Source organism: Phyllostomus hastatus, unplaced genomic scaffold (genome assembly GCF_019186645.2).
Source record: "Phyllostomus hastatus isolate PE091 unplaced genomic scaffold, TTU_PhHast_1.1 phas_contig_283, whole genome shotgun sequence".
Taxonomy (NCBI): Eukaryota; Metazoa; Chordata; class Mammalia; order Chiroptera; family Phyllostomidae; genus Phyllostomus; species Phyllostomus hastatus.
Window position 1 is genome coordinate 15,953,536 of NW_025333833.1, and position 22,154 is coordinate 15,975,689.

At 40.9% G+C, this 22,154-nt stretch overlaps 1 protein-coding gene across 2 annotated transcripts; it reads right to left on the minus strand.

Moving 5' to 3' along the window:
* Window positions 1-3,375: 3,375 nt before the first annotated feature.
* Window positions 3,376-22,131, minus strand: TATDN3 (TatD DNase domain containing 3). Of its 2 annotated transcripts, none has more exons than XM_045838547.1 (10): window positions 22,002-22,131; window positions 20,367-20,399; window positions 19,156-19,229; window positions 18,865-18,949; window positions 15,265-15,327; window positions 11,433-11,542; window positions 11,215-11,270; window positions 9,992-10,104; window positions 6,278-6,355; window positions 3,376-4,146 (listed from the first exon to the last, which is right to left on the minus strand). In XM_045838547.1, exons 1-10 carry the CDS (start codon window positions 22,065-22,067, stop codon window positions 4,003-4,005), a joined length of 822 nt encoding a protein of 273 aa, XP_045694503.1. In that variant the 5' UTR covers window positions 22,068-22,131; the 3' UTR covers window positions 3,376-4,002. The 2 variants fall into 2 exon arrangements, with proteins under 2 accessions (XP_045694503.1, XP_045694502.1); XM_045838546.1 differs by having other exon boundaries at window positions 6,278-6,358.
* Between the last annotated feature and the right edge of the window lie 23 nt (window positions 22,132-22,154).

Here is a 22,154-nt window from a genome sequence, read left to right on the forward strand (position 1 = left end):
GAGGGGGAGGCACTGTGCTATTTAGGAAAGAGTGGAAACATATAATTCTACATGTGTCATACATTAGCTGTGAGAATTTCCACACTTACTCAAATAACCTGGGCCTCGGAAGTGATCTGCAGAAAGTCCCACACAGAGGGCATCAGACTTCCGACTCTGCATGCTCTTACATGCTATGTATGCATGGTTCTCTAGGTTTATTCTATTAAACAAACAGATCTGGAAATGAAAAGCTATGTGCACGATTTTTAACATCTAAGGTATAAATACCACTCAGACTGTTTATGAATTACAAGGATGGTCACCAAAGGAGTCATCTTTTTTAGACGTCTGCTTGTTTTGGAGTTAGCCGAACGTAGGGGAGCGAGGAGGGCCTGCCTACCAGGATGTCTTTGCCAGCAGCCGCATGTTTAAACTTGTAACACTGACAATCCCTGAATTATCAAATCTCTTTCCATTCTATCTTTCTGATGACTTTGTTATCATTAGCACAGACTTGCCCGTAATTTAAAAAGGACAATGATATTTGCTTCTGCTGGAAAAGCTAGGCTCTAAGAAGCATACAACCATCTCTGGAAACCCTTTCTACGTTACTCCAACCCTGTAAATGAAATGTCATTTATGTTGCTTTGAAGTATTTAGTCAAAAGGAGGAAAAGGGCACGTCCAGAAACTGAACTCTGAGGTATGAGTACAGACGAGCAGTGAGCAAGCACAAGCAGGCAGCAAAGTGGTAAATGAACTCTCGGTTGCCTAATAATGAAAGAAAAGAGCTGATATTTTTCTTTTTTTATTTAAAGAATAATACAATTTCATTTGATTCTTGCTAGAGTAAAAAAAAGGCAAGAGTCAGAATAATAAATATTTCCTTTTCATAAAGAAGGTCACCACATCTCAGGGTGGAGGGGGATGCTTTTCAGCTGGGGGAGCAAATGCCTATAGAATGCAAAGGATTTGTTTTTTCAGATCAAGAGAGTTTATTTCTATTTTTCAGAATGTTTAACATTAGGAAGTCTTTGAATAGTTTTTAATATATTTGTAGGCTAGGGATGTGGAGGATACAGGCCAGCAGTATCCATCTCGGCTGTGGATGCTCGTCAACACGTGAGAAAAAACATACACAGAGACAACCAGGTCCTGTGGGGGAATAGGAACAGTAGGGCCACTCCTCACGTGGGGAGCGCCTTGGCCACCCTCTCTCCTGGAGGGCGCCATGGCCACTCCTCCTGAGGGGAGCGTGCCGTTCCCCCTGCAGAGAGGCTCTTTATTGGTTTCGTTTGAATAAGAATTCAGGTAAAAGCTCATTACTCATTGCTAGGAAGTGAGGATCAAACAATAGATAACAAGGAAGTCTGAGGGCCTATTTTGAGTCAGGGTCAAAGAGCTGTAAAACTTTAAAGAACAAACTTACTTCTTCCTTGGACCCTTATCATTCAACTGAGAGCATTCTAAACAAAGCAGGTTTCACAGGATCTTACATATTCTTTCTTAGGCCTGATCACCTGGGGAACCCGCCCTTTCTAGCACAGGGCTGCACCACCCTGTCATTGTTTCAGGCTTAGGTGGAGCAAGGGAACTAAGGCAGCCAAGAGATTAGGAGTTTTTCTCCCAGATGATGAGGACTCAAGCTATATCACAGCCGAGGAGCAAGGGTCCATCACCCCCTTTTGCTGTAGCCCCCAAAGTCCTTTCTTGGGGGCCTCCCACGTGATTGTGCCTGTCTTAGGTCATTCCCCTCTTGGGGAATCTTACCCATCTTTGGCTAACCGACCAAGCTTTGGGGTTCAGTTATGAATGAAGCAGCAGAAGCAGCACTCCTGCCAGGGTGATAAGCTTTTTTCTCCTTGCTGGCTTACAGTTCCAAGGGTGTTCCCTAAGCCTTATCCTAGGTGGGGGTTATAGCTTCTGATACCAGGCAGGGCAGCTCCCAACATAGGGAAGCAAAATGCGCATCACACACACACACAAAATGATAAAAAGGTACATAATAGCCAATATCCATTTCAAAGAAAAGATTGAAAAATTAAATATTTGACTTCTCAACTACAGTCAGTTGAACTTACAGCCTCCATTCACTTATTTAAAAGACATGTGAGAGCATATGATGTCATAAACCTTGTGTCAGGCCATGCAAAGACAAAACAAAAAAAAAAAGGCACATTCTTGTGCTGGCTGGTGTAGCTCAGTGGATTGAGCACAGGCTTCGAACCAAAGGGTCACCAGTTCAATTCCCAGTCAGGGCACATGCCTGGTTGTGGGCCAGGTCCCCGCCAGTGGGGGCCACATGAGAAGCAACCACAAATTGATATTTCTTTCTTTTAAATAAATAAATTTCTTTATTTAAAACTAAATAAAATAAAAACAAAAACAAAAACAAAACCCTTATTAAAAAAGGCATGTTCTCAAAAGGCTTGCAATCTCAAAGTAAAAAACACACATGAGGTAAACCTACTGAAAAGGAGTGTGTGTTACGTGTCGTCAGACTGGTTTCATGGCACTTTTCCCCTCCTTTGTCATGGTGCTTCTCACATTGCTTTGCAGTTATTTGTCACTTGTCCATCTTCCTTACTAAATTGTGATATCTTATTCCTCTCTGTAGTTTGCAGCCTAGACTACAGGGGCTCAGTAACTGTTTGTGTAATAAATGAAACAAGTTGATGACTAAATGAAAAAAATGGCTACAATTTACAGGCAGGGATCATGTCTGGCTGGGGTGATCAGGTAAGGCGAAGTCCTTTCAGTCAGATCGTAAAGGATTTAAACATGAAAGTTCAACAGAGCGAACGTGGGCAGCGGGTAGGAAACAGGAAAGAGCGATGAACTGAAGGAGAGCTCAGGAGTCCAGTTTTAACACGACCCCCGGCAAAGGTAGGGTCTCACCTGTCATGATGCGGTGGGCGGGTGAGAAAGGCACCCCACCCAGCTTCTCAGCGAGGACAATTGGCCCCAGAAAGAGTTTTAATTCCTCTATAAATTTTAAAATATTGAAGATTATGTAAAATCACTTTGCTTCTCAGGAAGTTAATTTTTTCCATGATTGGTACTTTTTCCTGCATTTGCTGTTTAAATAATTTAACAAAGTTAAAAATTCAGGCTTTGGTATGGATCATATAACCTGGTAAACTACACAAGATTTTTCAACAAATTGTGGTAAAATGCATATAACATAAAATTTACCACCTTAATAATTTTTAAGTGTATAGTTCAGTGGCATAAAGTACATTCACACTGTTTTGTTAGCATTACCACCATCCATCCACAGAACTCTTTTTATGCCTCAGATTTTTAAAACTTAAAAAGATAAAATTTTACTACAGGCAAAAGTCATCAAGTACCTGTTTAATAAAGCTATTTACATTTTAAACATGTGACAAAATTCAGACTGAAACAAAATCAGTTTATTAACTAAATTTTTGGGTTTGGTATTTAACAGGTGATTGTATAAACATTGGCCTCCTAAGTCACAATCTAAGATCAATATAAAACCTTGTACATTCTTCTCTTAAAAAGGCATAATTCAAAGACTAAAAGTCCGATTTTACAAACCCAGAAAAGAGGCGATTTCGGACAGTGTAAGGAACCAGAAGGTCCCCTTCCGCTAGACGGGTCCCATGGGAAGAGACAGGGGTGAGGGTGAAACTCTGGCCACGCCCACGCCTTCTTGGGGGCGCCTACGTCTCACCGTCTCACCGGTGGGAGCCACCCTTGCAGAAGAAATGGTGTCAGTTCACGTGGTGGTTCTGTCTAAGGGGGCACGGAAAGAAGCAGGGTGGTGTGTCCCAGTCTCCTGCCAGGACTCCGTTCATTGGAAAACAGCACAAGGCAGAATCAGAACCCAGGGTTTCAGGATCCAAGCCCTGTTTTACTTCTAAGAGAAACAGTTCTCTGAAACTGCAATCTTCTCTATCTCAATGTAACGATTTCTTCAGGTCCTCAGTTCAGACTCTCAATCAGGACTTCTTTTTCTCAAATGCTGCCCCCTGCAGTTGGTTTGGTTCTGACGCTATCTGTGGAGCAGGTGCCGAAGCTTGGGAAACAGTTTCAGTGCGTTCTGCGTTGTCGCTTCCACGACTTCTTCCACTGAGATTCCTTTCACCTGGGCAATATACTCTGCGGAAATGGCAATGTTCTGGGGTTCATTCCGTACCTGAAACAGAACAAAGCAGACACTAAATCAAACATGATTGTCAAGAGAAGCAAGCGATCCTTGAAGACAGCCGAGAAAACAGAAGAAAATGAGTTGGTAAAAACAACTGATGAGCTCTTTTTACTGTTGGGGGAACCACAGGGAGGAGGAGGAGGGCAGTGAGGCTGGGGAGAAAGGCTGAACTTAAAAGCTACAGCTGTAAGACTGACTGAAGTGTGTGTTGCTCCTGAAAAGGGCTCTGGGGTATTAACAGTTGAGGTCCCAGCATCCAACAGACTGCAAATAGTGGACACTTGGTGGCCTGCATGACTGACAGATTGGCTGTCCTTTGTTTTGCTGCTTAACTGAGTGCTTGTAAAGGTCAATGCTACTGCTGCTTGGCCTCTTCACCTCACAGGCTACATCACAGTTTGATTCAGGAAATGCCAGCCATGGCCAGGTGGCTCAGTTGGTTGGAACACTGCCCCATACACCAAAAGGTTGTGGGTTCGCTCCCTGGTCAGAAGATTGTATAGAAGGTAACCAACTGATGTTCTCTCTCACATCGATATTTCTCTCTCTAAAGTCAATAAAAGCAAGTTATGAAATGATATGTTCAGGCTAACCCTACATTTATGAAAAATACATATGTGTATCTATGTGATATAAAAAGTCTGGAAGGACACATCTACTTGCATTTACTTAAGCATACTGTAGGAGAGGTTATGTTCTAAGTTTTTTGTGAAATTTCTCAGTTAATCCTCAATTACTCTATGAGTTGGTACTATTATTACTAGCATCCCTTTTCATAGGTGAGAAAGGATCCTAAACAGCTGGTAAGTAGCCCAGCTGAGGTTTGAACCTGTGCAATAGGACACCAGAGTTTATGTTCTTAGCCGCTACAGTTAGCGGTAACCTTCCGGGGCTAGACGGTTCTGTTTTCTAGTTTACGACTTTATGTGATTTCTAATTTTCTAGAATAAACACATTTACTTAACAAACAGCATATTCAGTTAAAAATTCACTTATTCAATAAATGTTTTGAGTACTATGTGCAAAGCATTATGCCAGAAACTCACAATTTTTATCAGATCAACTAAATATACATATAAAATTGAGTTACAAGAGCACTTGACATTCATTTCTGTTTAAGGAAAAAACACTGGGTCCTTTTCCTTCTGTTTTATGTCAATCAGGAAGACAACTTTGTACCGTTTTGTCCTGCACCCAAAGGAGCAAACAGGAGTCGTGACCTTCTAGTTCCTCATTCCTCTGTCTTCTATGTTCTTGTAAGAGCTGACTTATGAAAATGTGTAGCTAATTGGACATTCGTGAGCAAACGTCACACTGCAATCACAGTCAGTCACGGTTTGTTAACAAACGCATCCCTACTGCTCCCAAGCCTCTGAGTCCTGCAGGCGTGGAGACAGATCTGACGGGCAGCCAGGGCCGCGAGGGAACCGCACGTTGGGAGGGACGGAAATTGGTACTGTCTACCACAGATCAGTCGGATAATGCGGCTTCCTTTGAGAAAACTATAATTTAAAGTAGTAGCAATATTTAAACTGTAATTCTTTGTGGCCTACAATAACAAGAGTACAACAAAGATCACATAAACAAATCTATGACTATATATCAATACTTGTACTGGGAGAAATAGTGCCTCATTATAACATGCTAATTAAAAGAACAAAAATAAACATTTATTGAGCCTCTTTACTATATACCAGATAGTGCTAGGCACTTTCATATACAGTACTCCATTTAATTCTCACTGTGATACTTTAAAGTATTTTACTATTATTCTGCCCACATTTTATAAATGAAGAAAGTTTCAGAGAGACTAACTTGTCCAGAGTCACATAGCTAGTGGGTAGCAGAGAGAGGATTTGAATCCAGGCCTTTCTGACTCTCAACACCGAGATTTTTGCTGCATTGGTCTGGCTCTCATTATTACATAATAAAATAATATTCTTCAGGACACAACAGTAATATTTAGAAAAGACCTGAAATTAAGTTAATATAACCTCTCAACCTAGCATTAAAAAAGGATTCCGTTGTAGTTACACTGTAACAAGAAACACAGCTAAATCAAAACTAGTTCAAACGAAAGATACAATCTAAAGAATGTAGAAATCAGACAATCATTTACCTGTTTTTCTGGTCCTAGTGCAGGTGAATCTGTTTCCAGACAAATTGAGGTTAAAGGCAATTGTTTCACCAGTTTCTGCTTCTTGGAGAAAAGAGAAAACTAGTAAGTTTAAAACACGAGTAATAAAGATAACAAAAGGAACATTAAACCCACGTGCCAATGCCTTCTATTCTGCAAGAACTTAAAAAATTCATACTTTAATATGCAATTAATAAATGTTCCCTATGTTCTCACCATTCTATAACTAGTAGATTTGAACAGAAACATTCATTGCCGAAAACTACCCAGAGACTCCGGGGACCCAGGGAGCTGTCACCAACTGCACGCCCTGCGGGGGCGCCAAGCACTCGCATCCCCAGCCCGCGGAAGGATCTGCGGAGGGGGTTTGTAGGCCTCCACCACACCCGGTGTTCCTTTCTTCTGTCCGCCTGAAGTCACTCAAGGCTTTATGTTTATAAATCCAAAGTTCATACCCACATGTTAGATTGCGTGGTAGATGGCTTTATTTTCTTATTTATAATTTTTTTGTCTGGACTATAAGGATTGCGATGAACTCAATGAGTTTTATACCAAGAACATAATTCTTTTGTTGCCACTGCACTGTTAAAGTAAAAAATGAGGAGACACATGATGCAGAGTAGAATATTGTTATATCAAGCCATTTTAAGATTAAAATTTCAAAAGCACAGAAAAAGGTATGCTCATACACTGTTGGCCAATAAAAGTTAAACCAGTATAAAGTTCTTTAAGAAAATGTAACAATTTAACAAAAAATTTATGACTGTACACCCTGTCCTGAGTGATTCCATTTGCAGGGAATCACTGCACAAGCACGTGTATGGACTGTGGGTGTACACAGGTACTCACGGAGGTACTGCTTCTAGCAGTGAAAAATGAGAAACAATATAGCCTTTACTTAAGGCAGCGATTTTCGACCTTTTTTCATCTCATGGCACACATAAACTAATTACTAAAATTCTGTGGCACACCAAAAATATATTGTTTGCTGGTATGGCAAAAACATAGGTGTAAGTTTGATTCAGTCCTACCACACAGCTGTTGTGTTGGCTGCTGTCGTTTTTTTATTTGACAGTCTAAGTTCATGCCCCTGACTAAATAGTCAGGCACTGCATGTTTCAGAAATTCTTGCAGTTCACCTGCTGAAAATCACTGACTCAAGGTGATGCTTAAATACATTGTAGTACACCCATATGATGAGATATTATGAGATCATTTTAAAGATGACATAAGCCCACATTTATCGACACAAACAGATACCCATGAAGCTAACTCAAAACAAAGAGACGATTTTATTTTACGTGGATCAACATTAGTAATCATTGCCTGAGTGGTAGCATCTGGGCTGACTTAAAATTTGTTCTTTTCGGAAGTGATTCAATGTTCTATAATGTACAAATATCATCTTTAAAATTAGAAAAAGTAGAATTTTAGTTTTAAAAAAGAAACATGCCACAGCTAAAGATTACTACTAAATAAGTTTTCCTACAAAGTATGAAAGTAGGAAAATGAAAACTGATCTTGAGCAACTACCAACTGACACCCCCAGAACTCTCCACCCCACAAGAGGCGGATGCACGTTCTCGTTAAGCGTGCACCATATTCGGGGCCATTCCACAAACCTCAACCAATTTAAAAGACAGAATCATACAATGTATGTTTCCTGAACACAGTAGAATCAAAGTAAAAATTGGTAATGGAAAGATAACAGGAAAATTACTAAGTATTTGGAAATTAAACAATATGCTTAAAAAAGATTTTATTTATTTTTTTAGACAGAAGGGAGGGAGAAAGAGAGGGAGAGAAACATCACTGTGTGGTTGCTTCTCATGTGCACCCCCACTGGGGACCTGGCCCCACAACCCCGGCATGTGCCCTGACGGGGAATTGAACTGGTGACCCTTTGGTTTGCAGGCGGGGGCTCAATCCACTGAGTCACACCAGCCAGGGCTAAACAATATACTTTAAATAATCACTATGGTCAAAGAGGGGATCACAAAGTAAATCAGAAAGCATTCTGAACTGTAAGAAAGCAAAAACACAGCATAATATCAAAATTTGTGGATTGTAACTATAAGTGGTTAGTGCTAATGCAACCATTGCATTAATAATATAACTACGTTAGAAAATACAAAACGTTTCAAATAATCTAAGGTTCTACCTAAGAAACTGTAAAAAGGATAATATGATCAAGTAGAGTTTATCCTAGGAGTGCCAGGTTGGTTCAACATCAGAAAATCAGTCAATATAATTTACATGCCAAGAAGAGAACTATGTGACCATCTCAGTAGATGCAGGAAAAGTATTTGACAGAATCCAACATCCATTTTTGATAAAAACTCTCAGCAGACTAGAATGACAGGGGACTTCCTTAACCCTATAAAAAAACCTGCAGCTGATAGTATACTTAATGGCAAAAGAATGAATATTTTCCCCTGATCAGGAAAATGGCAAGGGTGTCTGTTTTTACCACTTCTAATCAACATTCTACTAGTAGCTGTTCCCAATGAAATAAGGCAAGCAAAAGAAATAAATGGCACAAATATTAGAAAAGAAAAGGCAACATAAGAGAGAAAGTTAACAAATCCATAAAAAATCCTGAAAAACCTAAAAAGCTCTACTAGCACTAATGAATAATTCAGCAGGGTCACTTGATAAAATTTAATATACAAAAATCAACTGTATTTCTATATAACAGCAATGAATAATTGACCATTAAAATTTTAAGACCAGTATTGTTTAAAATAGAATGAAAAATAAGAAACGGATAAATCTAATACATGCAGGATATGTATGTTGAAAACTATAAAACAATGACCAAAGAAATCAAAGATCTAGCATGTTCACATGAGTTATCCCCAAATTGATCCACAGATTCAATGTACTCCCAGTAGAAGCATCAGCCAGCTTTTTTTGTAGAAATCAAGCTGATTCTAATATAGATGGAAAGGCAAGGGACTTTGAATAGCCAAAATGATTTTGAAAACAAAGAGCTAATTGGTGTGCTCCCGCTCTGGGGAGCATGTCCATGCCTTTTCCTTTCCCATCTTCTCTCTTGGGAGTGCATCTCCTCAACTCCAAGGGACTGCTCAAGACCTGACACCAGGGGCGCAGTGGGCAGTGGCAGCGCATCCTAGGCTCACCCCCTGCACCTGTCTCCAGGACCCCTTTACCCTGCTTTCTCATTTCTCTCCTGTCACATTTCTAGAGAGCCAAAGCAGCCCTGCACCAGCTTTCTGTTGTTTGTTCTGTCCTATGCTTCCTTGTTTCAACGTCCCCAGCTAACAAATGTACTCTAAAAAAAAAAAAAAGAGCTAAATGCCCACATGAACAGTGTGGCTCAGTTTGGAGTGTCATCCCACAAAGCGAAATGTTGCTGGTTCGATTCCCGGTCAAGGCACATGCCTGGGTTGCCGGTTTGGCCCCCTGTCAGGGTGTGTACGAGAGGAAACCCATCGATGTTTCTCTCCCTCTTTTCCTCCCTCCCTTCTCGTCTCTCTAAAAATAAAATAAAATTGTTTAAAAAATATACTGTAAATCTAATGTAGTCACGGTAGTATGATATTGACATAAGGTTGGGAACCTAAGATTAACTTTTGTAATGTAACTAGGATAATATCACAAGTATGTAATAAAAGCTCATATTTTAAAGTGTATTTCACAAAGTGTGAGATGAACTTTATTGAAAGAATTTACCTGTCCACTTCTTACGACAGAAGGAGGAATTGAGAAGAAGTATCCAGCTTTTACTCCTTCCATGGCTACGGATGGCCGACCGTCAAATGCATGGAGCAGCACTTTGTCAGCACCTTTCAAAAATAAAAGACAGATCAGACTTCCAATTTATTTCCTCAATGGGAGGTTCTCCATTCATCAGGCTGAACAAGAAAGACCAGAAATTTGGTCACTATGATACAAAGTTGAGGTTCTATGACCTCTAAAGGATGGATAAGTGTACAGTAGAATGAAAGTACAGTAAATTCCTAATCTTCAGAATAAAATTATTAAATAAAATTGAAGGAGAAATTTTTAAATAATTATTTAATCTTCCCATATCATCATTTCCCAGAAGTTTGAGAGCTGTCGAATTACTGGTCCTAGCAGGAGGTTCTTACACCATCAAGCAGCCCTTAGCGAGAAGGCCCGTGGAGGAAGAAGTGGGAGTGAGCTGACTCGCGGGTCCAACAGCTGAGTTCGCTTCATAAAATCACCTCCAGGTCCTAAAGAGCGGCTGCTCGGCCTCCGTAAAAATCACGTTCTCAGTGATGCCAAAAGGGTTTGGTGCCCATCACTGAGAAACACAATGCTTTCCAGTTGCAGGCAGTTACGTTTACTTCACTATTTGATGCAGTTTTTCAAATAGCAGTTGTGACCTTAGTGGGTTACGACCACAAGTCAGTTATGTAACCAATTTAGTGGGTCAAGACTGACCAGTGTGTGCTTGTATATGTGTGTGCAGGTGCACACGTACATACACCTACACACAACGGACATGCTGTTCTTTAAATTTTGTCAATTTTCTGAACAGACTGAATCTCAAAATAAAGTCTTAATACCAAAACATGGTATTTTTTTGGTGTTTATATTGAGTATCAGAATATATTTCTTACTGTACATAGATAGCACTTTTAAAAGTTTGAGAATATGATACATATAAGATACATTTCTACTTCAGGAATATAAATTACTTAATCCAATTTTTCATTTGTTTTATCCTGGCCTGATATATATAATCACACTGGAAACCTTATAAACAGTAGGCTAACTTGCAAAATCACTTTAGATGATCTCCACCTCCACCCTTGCCCCTTTTCCTCCCATTTAAGAAATCAAATTAAAACATGGCTTTTCCTGTGAGGATATGGCCTGGAATGACCAAACTTAAACAGTAGGCACATTTGTCTCAGGAACCTAAATACCTTGCTCATTTAAGAGGCTGATGGTGGGTCTTCCAGCTGAGCGTGAGTGAACATTTCTGTTTAACAAAAAAATTCCTGTTACGTACTTAGTGTGATAACATGATCTTTGTTCTATTAAAGTAATTCAGAGAAAAAGAAATGGAGAGCTCCATTTCAAAAGAATCATTATTTAACTTGCTCTATAGCTGTTACTATGGAAAGATGACTGAGGAACCTACAAAGGCAAATCCAGTCTTTTAGCCAGCTGGACCTGTCTGATTAGGACTTGTCTTTGTTCTTCCTTCTGCTCATCAGTGCCAGCAAACCTAGGGGAGAAATCAAGCCCCACCTACGACAGAAAAGGAAAACAGAGTGAAATGTTTGTGGTTTACTGAACCCCAAAGTCATGCTATGGAGCGGTGCTTGGACAGCACGCAAGAGGAATATAATGGGTGCCACCCATGCAAGCCACACACATGACGGATGTTTTCTAGTGGCCACATCAAAAACACTGACAAGAAACAGGTGGAATTAATTTCAATAATATTAATTTTAATAATTTTAAATGCATTTTACCCAGTACATAAAAAATGTTATTATTCTTATTATGCAGTAATATATTATTATTATATTTCATAATCAATGTATAAATGATTGAGTTACTTTACATTAAGTCTTTGGGGTGCTAAGACTTTGGAACCCTCTGTGTGTTTTATCCTTAAAGAGCACACCCCAATCTGGATCAGTCACATGTCGAGTGCTGCATGTGGTCATCACATTGGACAGGAAAGATGATGAATGACTGCTTTCCTTGATACTATTTTGGCATGCATTGTTATAGTCTATATTCTGGTTTAACTGTTATTCTTATCTTTTATCTTTATCTTTAATTAGAAGTGAAATGTATTACCAAGTGATAACAATGTTTTATAACTGCTAATTGTTTAATAGAAGTGTTCTCTAATTACACTCTGCCCTGTTTGAAATGTTTGTATATACTACTTTATTTTTTATTATATTTTACTGTTTATGCCATTACAGTTGTCCAAATTTTCCCCCATTTGCCTCCCTTGATCAACCGCCCCCTCCCAGGCAACCCCCACACAGTTGTCCATGTCCATTGGTCATGCAAATATATTCTTCGGCTACTATATCCCCATGCTGTCCTTTACATCCCCCTGACTATTCTGTAACAATGAATTTGTACTTCTTAATCCCTTCATCTTCTTCACCCATCCACCCAACACACTTCCCATCTGGCAGCCATCAAAATGTTCTCTGTATCGATGATTGTTTCTTTTCTGCTTGTTTGTTTTTTAGAATTAATTGATTGACAATATGTACCTATTGTCATTTTATTGTTCATATTTCTGATCTTCTTCTTAAAGAAGACCCTTTAACATTTCATGTAATTCTAGTTTGGTGGTGATGAACTCCTTTAGCTTTTTCTTGTCTGGAAAGCTTTTTATATATCCTTTGATTCTAAATGATAGCTTTGCTGGGTAGAGTATTTTTGGCTGTAGGTCCTTGCTTTTCATCACTTTGAATACTTTTTGCCATTCTCTTCTAGGCTGCCAAGTTTGAGAAATCAGCAGACAGTCTTATGGGAGCTCCTTGTAGGTAACTAACTGCTTTTAAGGTTTTCTCTTAATCTTTAACCTTTGGCATTTTAATTTTGATGTCTCGGTGTGGGCCTCTTTGTGTTCATCTTGAGACTCTCTGCACTTCCTGGACTTGTATGTCTATTTCCTTCACCAAGTTGGGGAAGTTTTCTGTCATTATTTTTTCTAATAGCCTTTCAATTTCTTGCTTTCTCTCTCTTCTCCTTCTGGCACTCCCACGATGCAAATGTTGGTATGCTTGAAGTTGTCCAGAGGTTCTTTACACTGTCCTCATTTTTTTTTTATTATTTTTCTTCTTGTTCTAAATGGATATTTAAAAATTACTTTTATTTTTTAAGTTTTTATTGTTTTTTCCATTGCCATCGAACCCCATTAATACCCTCCTCCTCCCTAATTGGGTGTTTTTTGCTTTCTTATATTCCAAGTTGCTAATTTGATTCTTGGCTTCATCCACTCTACTATTGATTCCCTATAAATTGTTCTTTATTTCAGTTAGTGTAGCCTTCACTTGTTTTTTTTTTTTTTATGGTTTCCATGTCCTTTTTTATATTGCTGAAATTCTCACTAAGTTCCTTGAGCATCCTTATAACCAGTGTTTTGAATTCTGAATCTAGTAGATTGCTTGTCTCCATTGTGCTTAGTTCTTTTTCTGGAATTTTGTTTTGCTCTGTCATTTGGGACATATTTCTGTCTCCTCCTTCTGGCAGTCTCCCTCTGTTTGCCTGTGTATATTAGGTGAAGCTGCTATAACTCCCTGGCTTGGTAAGGTGGCCTAATGCAGTAGGTGTCCTGTAGGGTCCAGTGGCATAGCCTCCCCAACACCCAAGCTGGATACTCAGGTACATCCACTGTGTGGGCTGTGTACACCCTCCAGTTTTAGTTGAGCCTTGGTTATACTGTTGGCAGGTCAACTGGAGGGGTTTACTGAGGCCAATCAGCTACAATGCCTGGCTGTGATCACTGACCACCAACTTTCAACCACCATGGAGGATCAGCTGTGCAGGGCTCAGCTCCACAAATCCTACTCCACAGAGCAGGATGTACTTCAGCAGGGCTCTGGTGCCCACTGAGTCCACCTCTTGAGTGTGTTGCTTCTGGAGGTGGTTAGGTGATGGTGCTCCAATGTGGCCTGTAGCTGTCCACTGGGTGTGCAGGCTCTGGGGCTTCCTGGAAGGTGCAGACCAAGGTCAGCCACTGCCTGTGTTCTGTCCGGGGGCACCCAGCATAAGCTACAAAGTGATTTTCAGATGGCTGCTACGTGTGCTGGGCTTAGATACACCCAGGCGAGGCCAAGCTGTGAGCCAAGGCCAGCTGCTTCTAGTGCTGGGCCTGGGGCCACTTAGTGAGAGATATGGGGCTCACTGAGGCCATATGCTGCTTGCCTGAGATGATTTAGGAAAATCTGAAGCATGAGCCAAGACCAGTCAACTGTATGGAAAAGCCACTAGAAACAGCTTGGGGGGCCCTGAAAGTTGGGTGGGGTGAGGTGGAGCCTCAGGGATTCACCCAGGGTGGGGCAAACAGTGTTAGCCAGGTTGATGGAGACTCAAATATGGCACCCACTTCCCAGCTCTGGGGCTCTGTGGGGAGAGGGCTCAGAAAAGGAACAATGGCCTCTGCCAACACTTCTGTCTGGAAGAAAGCTGCCCCCCTGATGCCAGACACTTCAGCTCCTGCCCATATGCCATGATGCCTTTTAATCTGCTTCTCGCAACCTGCAGCTCAGAGGGAGTGAGTCTGAGTAAGCCTGTGTGTGAGCTCTTTAAGAGGAACTGCCTGTGAATCCAGTGGTTTCTGTCTCTTACAGCTTCAATCCCTGCTGGTTTTTATAGTCAGAAGTTATGGGGACTTATCTTCCTGGCACTAGAATCCTGGGCTAGGGAGCGTGGTGTGGGGCTGGGACCCCTGATTCCCGAGATATCCCTCCCAATTTTTATCTGCCACACGTGGGTGTGGGACCAGCCAGTTCTGTCTCTCCGCCCCTTTCACCAGTCTCGCTGTGTTTTCTTCTTTAATTCCATACTTGTAGGACTTCCATTCAGGCTGATTTCTGGCAGTTCTGAATGATGGTTGTTCCGTACTTTAGTTGCAATGTTGATGCGGTTGTGGGAGGAGGCGAACTATGTTTACCTAGTCCACCATCTTAGCTTTTTCTCTTGTATATGCTACTTGAAATTACTAGAGAGCTGACCCATATTTAAGGAAAAAAAAGCATAATATATAGAAATGCTAATAAAGTATTAACATGAGCCTATGGTAAGGCTTTCTATTGTTTCATCCCAAGCTCTTTTGCATATTGAGGAAGTATTGATAAACTATCATTCAGCTGAATGGGGTGAACATAATCACCCAAGTCAGTTATAATCACCAATACTGACACAAGGATTATTTTCATATATCAAAGTCTGAATCAGATCATATATCATTTGATCAGCTAATAGGTGTTTACCTCTCCAATGGCCAACAATCGATCCTTATAATTCTCAATAATGGGCAAAGCTACCTCCAAATCCTGGGAGAAAAAGAAAGTATATTTGTTAAACTAGGAGAAGGAACCTGACATTTTACAAACACATATGACATGCCGGGCACTATGCTGTACTGGGTCCTTTACATCCATTCTATTCCTTTAACCGGTTGAGGAACTAGGAAGAGTAGTCCCTCTACAATGGTGAGCACTTCTGTTTGGAAATTTGAGCAGTAACATCCCACCCCCATTCAGGTCACAAGAATACAACTGTTTATAAAGATTCACACTTAAACACTTTCTTCTGCTTAGGAAGCATTTCCTGGCATTTTGGAGGACGGCTTTGATTTCCTGGAACATCTGAACAGGAGAGAAGAAAGCCACCAGGTGGGCACCTTTGTGAGTGAGTTTCGGGGAGTACATTACGTTATGTTCTCCTCTTAGGGTACTGGTGGTCTATGAGTTTATAATAGTGATAACCCCACACATCCTTTGTACAATTTTTACTGATTTCTTTTATCTTTATAATCCTGCTTAGTCTATTTTTGTCCTAAAGGTTCAACAATATAAACACTATCAAATATATGCTTGTTTGTCAACCGTTTGGAGTAACCGTGTGCCATTACTTTCCATGATACTACTATTTCACTCAGAGAATCTGCCCTGTGAGGTTTCCCCTGTAAGGCAAGAGAAAGACAAATATAAGGAAAATTTGCTTCTTTTAAAGTACTTTAAGGATTTCAGTCATGGGATATGTAAATTGCAAGGTACTTCTACTAAGGATAATCAGAACGAGGGGGAATTTTAAAGGGGAAGGAAAACAGATGGTAGAGGAACAGGAGGAGATTTTACAATTATGCCTCGAGAGGGAGAAAAGGAGATGAGGGAGAGTGAGTGAACGCCTCAGAAATACCTTCCAGTAAATCAGTGAAGAGGCATTCATATTGTCGTGAGGAGCTGAGTATACAACACTAGATATCAGAGAGGGTGTTCCCTAACAGCTAATGACTCTGTTATGGGGTTTTTAAAGATCCTGTATCTCTCCACACTGTGACTGGGAATACTACTACTACTATATAATCATTCATGATTTACACACGAGGAAACTGAGACTTGGCAAAGTTAAGGGCCACAGATCACAGATGCCAGTAGCTCAGGGCTCTCTGACTTCAAAGCACAGGCTATTTCCAATATGCTGCTAAAGGAAGAGAGGAGAGAGGAAAAAAGAAAGGAGGAAAAGAGGAAAAGAAAGAATAAGGCAAAGGGGGAAAAGGAAAGAAAGTTTATGTTGAATGATTTTAAATGATTACAAAAGATATTTTTATTAAAGAAAACGTTTAGGCTTCAGAACCTCTAGAACAGGGGTCACGTGTGCAACCAAAATGAGTGCGGTGGGCCACGCAGGGGCAGGAGCCAATAGGAGAGGAACTGACCTGCCCGTAGGGGCAGCAGATGGTGGCCAGCAAATCGTGGTTCTGCAAAGTATCCCTGGGACCTGAACCCTGCCTGGTAATAATGTGTATTGAATAAATGAACTCAGGAATATGTTGAAAGATTTGTGCGATGCTAGGCAATTGCCAGTTTGTAAACCAAGCTAATGTGATGAATGCTCGCTACAGTCCTAACCTCCTCCCACCTGTCAGGGGCTCACAGTCTAATTACCACGCGAGAACAAAACAACGGTGTGGAATACACACTAGGACTGAAGTAGGAGTAACTGTGTATCTCTGGTCTCTTCCAGAGGGCCACCCTGAGATTCGATAAGTCCGTATCTACTTTGACCGTCTAGAATTTCCAGTACATTATTGATATGTTAATTACTTTTGTAAGTTAAACAGTCCTATCAGTTCTACATTCATACCAAAAATACACCAAAATCATCTACTTCTCTTCACCTGCACTGCTGCCTCTGGTCCAATCTACCATCATTTCTCACATGCACTATTGCAATACCTTCTCGCTGTATTCCCTTCTGCATTTTCACCCTCTTCAAAATTCATTCTTCATACCATAGTGAAGGGGTTCTTTTCAAAACTCACATCACATTTTATCAGTCCTCACTTGAAATCCCCCATTGATGTGAAATCTAACAGGGCTCTGTAGGAGGTGACCCCTGTCAAATCCCACTGACCTCGCCACTAGGACTTCCCTTCCCTCTGGTCCCATCAGCCTCCTTTCCCCTCCTTGACCACATCAAGCTCGTTCCTATCCTAGGTCATTGTTTCCTCTGCCTACAACACCCTGACCCCTCTCTCTGTTTGGCCAGCTCCTCAGAGAGTCCCCCATTGACCACACAATCTAAAACCTGGCACCCTCAATCCCGATCACATAACTGTTGTCTTTATTGTTTTACTGTCTTTAAAGCACTCAGCGCTACCTAGAGTTTTCCTGTTCACGTATCTAATTATTCATTGTCTGCCCCGATCCGAATCTAGTTTTGTGAGAGAGACACTGCTCTACAGCACTTGCAATGCAGTAGGTGCTCAGCAAACACATGCCTGACTAACTGAATGAATGCCTATTACTGTACTGGTAAATCTCTACATAAATGCAACAAATGCCATCCTGATATGACCCCCAGCATTACGGAAGTTGTAACTCCCTGGCAATTCAGCTTCTTTTATCACATTGACAATTCAGGAGAGCTAAAGAATAAGAAGTATTTATTTTTTACCTGAAGTGAATTAAAAGTAATTTTGTTTCAAAATAAGGAGAGCTATGTGGAGTATCTACATGTAGGAATACAGATTTGTTATTATAAAAAATGACAGACCTCGTATCTTTATTTAGTTATAGGTAACACAAAGTCTTCCCTTCTTCAAAATGGGGCTATTGGTCTCATTATGTAATCAGGCACTGAAGAAATTGTGCCTCTCCCTGACAAGTCGGAAATATAAGACACACTGGCTACTGTGAGTCCATGAGATCTCGTGGGTAGGATCTTTTTTACAGAGGGTATGAAAGCCATGCAGTGTAACAGACCAAGGGCACTCCTGTGCGGATGGTTCAACGTTCAAAGAAGACACTGTGTACCTGAACTCATCTGTTCCCTTAGACTACTGCACTTGTGAATTTGTACATTTCTTTGGATATTTTACCACCTTTTTGCCAAATCAGGATGACAAATATGATTTTTAAAAATGTAAAAACAAATCACTTGTAATTCTACAAGATTGTCACAGCTACTATCATTTCTGTGTTTTTCTTTGTAGTCTTTTCCCTATAGGATATGTTTGTATACGATGTCACTCAGCAAATAAGCTGTTTGCCTCTTGCCTTTCTCCCTATATTATTCTGTAAACATTTTCCATGTTGCTACATAAATCTTATAATCCTCATTTTTCACAAATGCATTACATTTAACACTCTACAAGCAAACTAATTATCCTTTTATTTCTGGGCCACTAGGCTGCTTCTCCTTTTTTTCTATTACAAATAATTCTGCAATGAACATCTTTGGGAAAGGAGGTTCTTCTTTTCCTTCTTTTAGATTATTGTCTTAGACTTCAAATCAGAAAAAGGAGGATTACTGAGCCAAAGGGATCATCATTTGTTAAGGTTTTTGTTTTATGGGACTGTTACCTTTAACGTGACACTCCTCTGGTCTCGCGGTGGAAGTCCTTGCACAGGATGGACCCCCAAGCAGGGCAGGACAAACCCGCTGTATCTAAAAGTGTAAAATGAATTGAGAAAGTAGATTATTAGCGTAGCAGACAATGTTGCTCTAAAGAATAAGTAGGAAAGAATTTTTTAGGGCTATTTTATATTTTCCTTCTCATTCTTCTTAAAAATGATAATCTTTGAGATTATAAACATGATATCATAACTGCATCTTTATTAGCAACTCTTTAAGTTCTTAATGAGAAGTAGCACCGTTCTGAAAGCTGCATAATCTTTTCAAATTCTCCTGAATGTTCAGCAACCACCACAAGAGCCATAACATTGGCCTGAAACAGAGAAAGAATAGAGAAGTTAGAGTTTCAAGCAATATACATCCAATATAGTTTTTATAAATGTAAAGTTTTCTTTGTTCATCTATACTCCATCAGTATAATCATAATAGCTATCACTGAGTACTTACTATGTTTCAGCTACTATGTTCAGTGAACATAAACATCACCTCAATTAATCTACAAAACCTTATGAGGTAGGCATTGCTGTAATCTACTGTATGATCAGGAGACAGAATTTTAGACAGAGTCAAATAACTTGCCCAAGATCATCGGACCTGTGTTACTCCAAAGCCTACACTCCTGATTGACCTGTCCTAGTGAACAGTGGCTGTATATAAAAATGTACTGGCAGCCACTTCTGATTGACAATATTGGGAAAGATTATGAAATGCTAGTTATAGTGAGTTTCATAAACACTTCCAAAAATTAATAATTTTTTCCCAAACAAAAATGTCTCAGAAAACTTTTATAATTTCTCCAAGATCTCCAAAAAAATGTTAACTTTAGAGCTGACAGATGGACTAATCTGTTCCATGTTACTGGTGAGCATGATGGCTGGGGGAATGTGTTTTCAATGGACTTTCTTGTCTGCACCATTTTACTAGCTGTGTGCCTTAGTTTCCTCATCTATAAAATGGGCAATGGTTAGATAAAACAGTGGTATCCAACCTATTTGGCACCACTGGACCAGTTTTGTGGAAGATGAGGGTGGAGAGGGGTGGTTGGAAGGGGAGGTGAGCGTTGCTGGCCTTATTGAGGAATAGGGAGGGGCCAGAGGCAGAGCTCAGGTAAGCTTCACTCTCCCCACCCCACCCCCTTGGTGTGGATGTGGGGGGAGGGGTGGGGTCAGGAGGCAGAGCTCAGGTGAGCTTTGCTTGTGGGTAGCTACTGGTCTGCAGCTCAGGGTTGGGGGACTCCTGGGCTAAAAAACAGTAGCTTCCACAGAAGGTTGTTGTGAGATATTAAATGAAATAATGTACAGAGAGGGCTTAGTCAGTACCTGTTGCATAATAAATACAATAAATGTAACATTACTGAAGCATCAACAGAGCATATCTGAATTTCAAACTGTTCTAATCTAAAATTAGAAGGAAAACAAAAAGAAAAGAGAAATTATAGATATTGACTTACTTTCTTGGCTTTCTCCAACACATCATCCAGATCCTAAAATAAGCATAAGTTATCAGAGTTACTCTGGATGAATAAGTAACTGCTCTTCAGCTGTGTGTATTGAAGCAACATAAAGAATGACAATGATGGCGAGGAACAGTATGGTGGAATGTGAAGAACCTACACTGACCTGCCTTCTGTTTCCTCTTTCTTTCTCTAAGAAAACTTGGCATCTATTCCCTCTACATTAAAACAGAAACTGTTACTATCAAATGTAAAGGACACTTCTCTGTCCTCCTCCTACTTTGCCCCTCAACAGCATTTAGGAACTCCTCACTTGTCCACTCCTTCCATCCTGAAATATGTTCCACTTTTGGCTTCGGCAATGCCACTCTCCTGCAGACACCACTCTCTTATTGGCTGCTGTTTAAGTTTCCTTAACTGGCTCTCTCTCCTCTTTCTGATTTCAGGACTGTACACTCCTATTTCTTTACTCAGTTTAAGTGATCTTATTCACAGGTTTAAAACTATTATTATGCTAATAAGACCCCAAGTGTTGTTTGCAGCCTATTATTCTTTCCAAAACCCAATATTCATATTTAAGAATGACTATATGACATCTCCACTTGGACGATATTAGGCTTCAACAGGTACCAAGCATAAATAACTCTGTTCTCTCCCCAACAAACCTATTCCTTCTGCCTCCCCTCCCAACCTGTCTTCCCTCATCTCAGTAAACAGCATCACCAACCTCCCGACAGCATCAAGTCCCCTCTTTCCTTCCCTCTCCACATTCTATTCTCCAGCATGTACTGCAGATCCTATCTGTAAGATATACCTGGAATCCATCTGCTTTTCTCAAACTCCCCTGCAATCATCATTATCTCTTGTCTACATACTGAAAAAGTTTCCAAAGTGGTCTTCTAGCTTCCACCCTTGCTCTCCTTTATCCGGTTGCTGCACATCAGCAAAATAGTTCTTAAATGAATATCAGATCTTGTCACTCTCTTAAAAAGGAAAGAAAAACCTTTACTAGATTCGCATTGTTCTTTTAATGAAATCCAAACTTCTTACCAACCTACCTGACCTATCCCCTGACAACCTCTTTATTCTTGCTTCATGCGTCTCTCCAGGCTCCATCCAGTATTTTGGTAGCATGAAGGTGCCAAATTCAACCTGCCCACTTTCCTCACCCCCGTACACCCATCTTCTTGTTTGGCTGGCCCACCGTCCCCGCTCCCCCCAGTAGACTCCGCTCTTCCTTCTCTATTATGAGCCTATAGTTTCCAATGTAGCGGGTAAAACACTTTGTAACTCTGATCTTGTGCGTGCGTTGTTCCTTCTATTTGCCTCGGAGCGAGCCCGTGTTTACGGGAAAGTGCATTCTCAGCCGGGCCAAGCGGAGGTAGGGGGAAGAACTCCGATAACCGGGTAAAGCAAATTAAAGTGGAGACAGGGGGCTTATGCTATTCCGGATCAGAAAGAAACATCAGTATGATTGTGGTTGAATAGGTAGACAGATGCAAGTCACACCGGCCATAAACCGGCCTGGGTGGATCCGGGGCTCCGTCCTCTTAAGAGAGCAAAGGAAACCTGAAGGAAGAGGACGGGGGTCTTCCTGCTCCCACCCACCCGGCCGGCCTTGCCCTCGCTTACGCGGTCGAAATCTGGGGCGGAGAGGTGGCAGTGGCAGTCCACCAGCCCTGCGCCCACCGCCCCCATGTCCACGGCGGGCGTAGCCCTGGACTCGCCCCGGAGCCTCAGCCTGCGGTCCTCAGCCGGAACGCTGCCGCGGCGGCGGACTGAGTT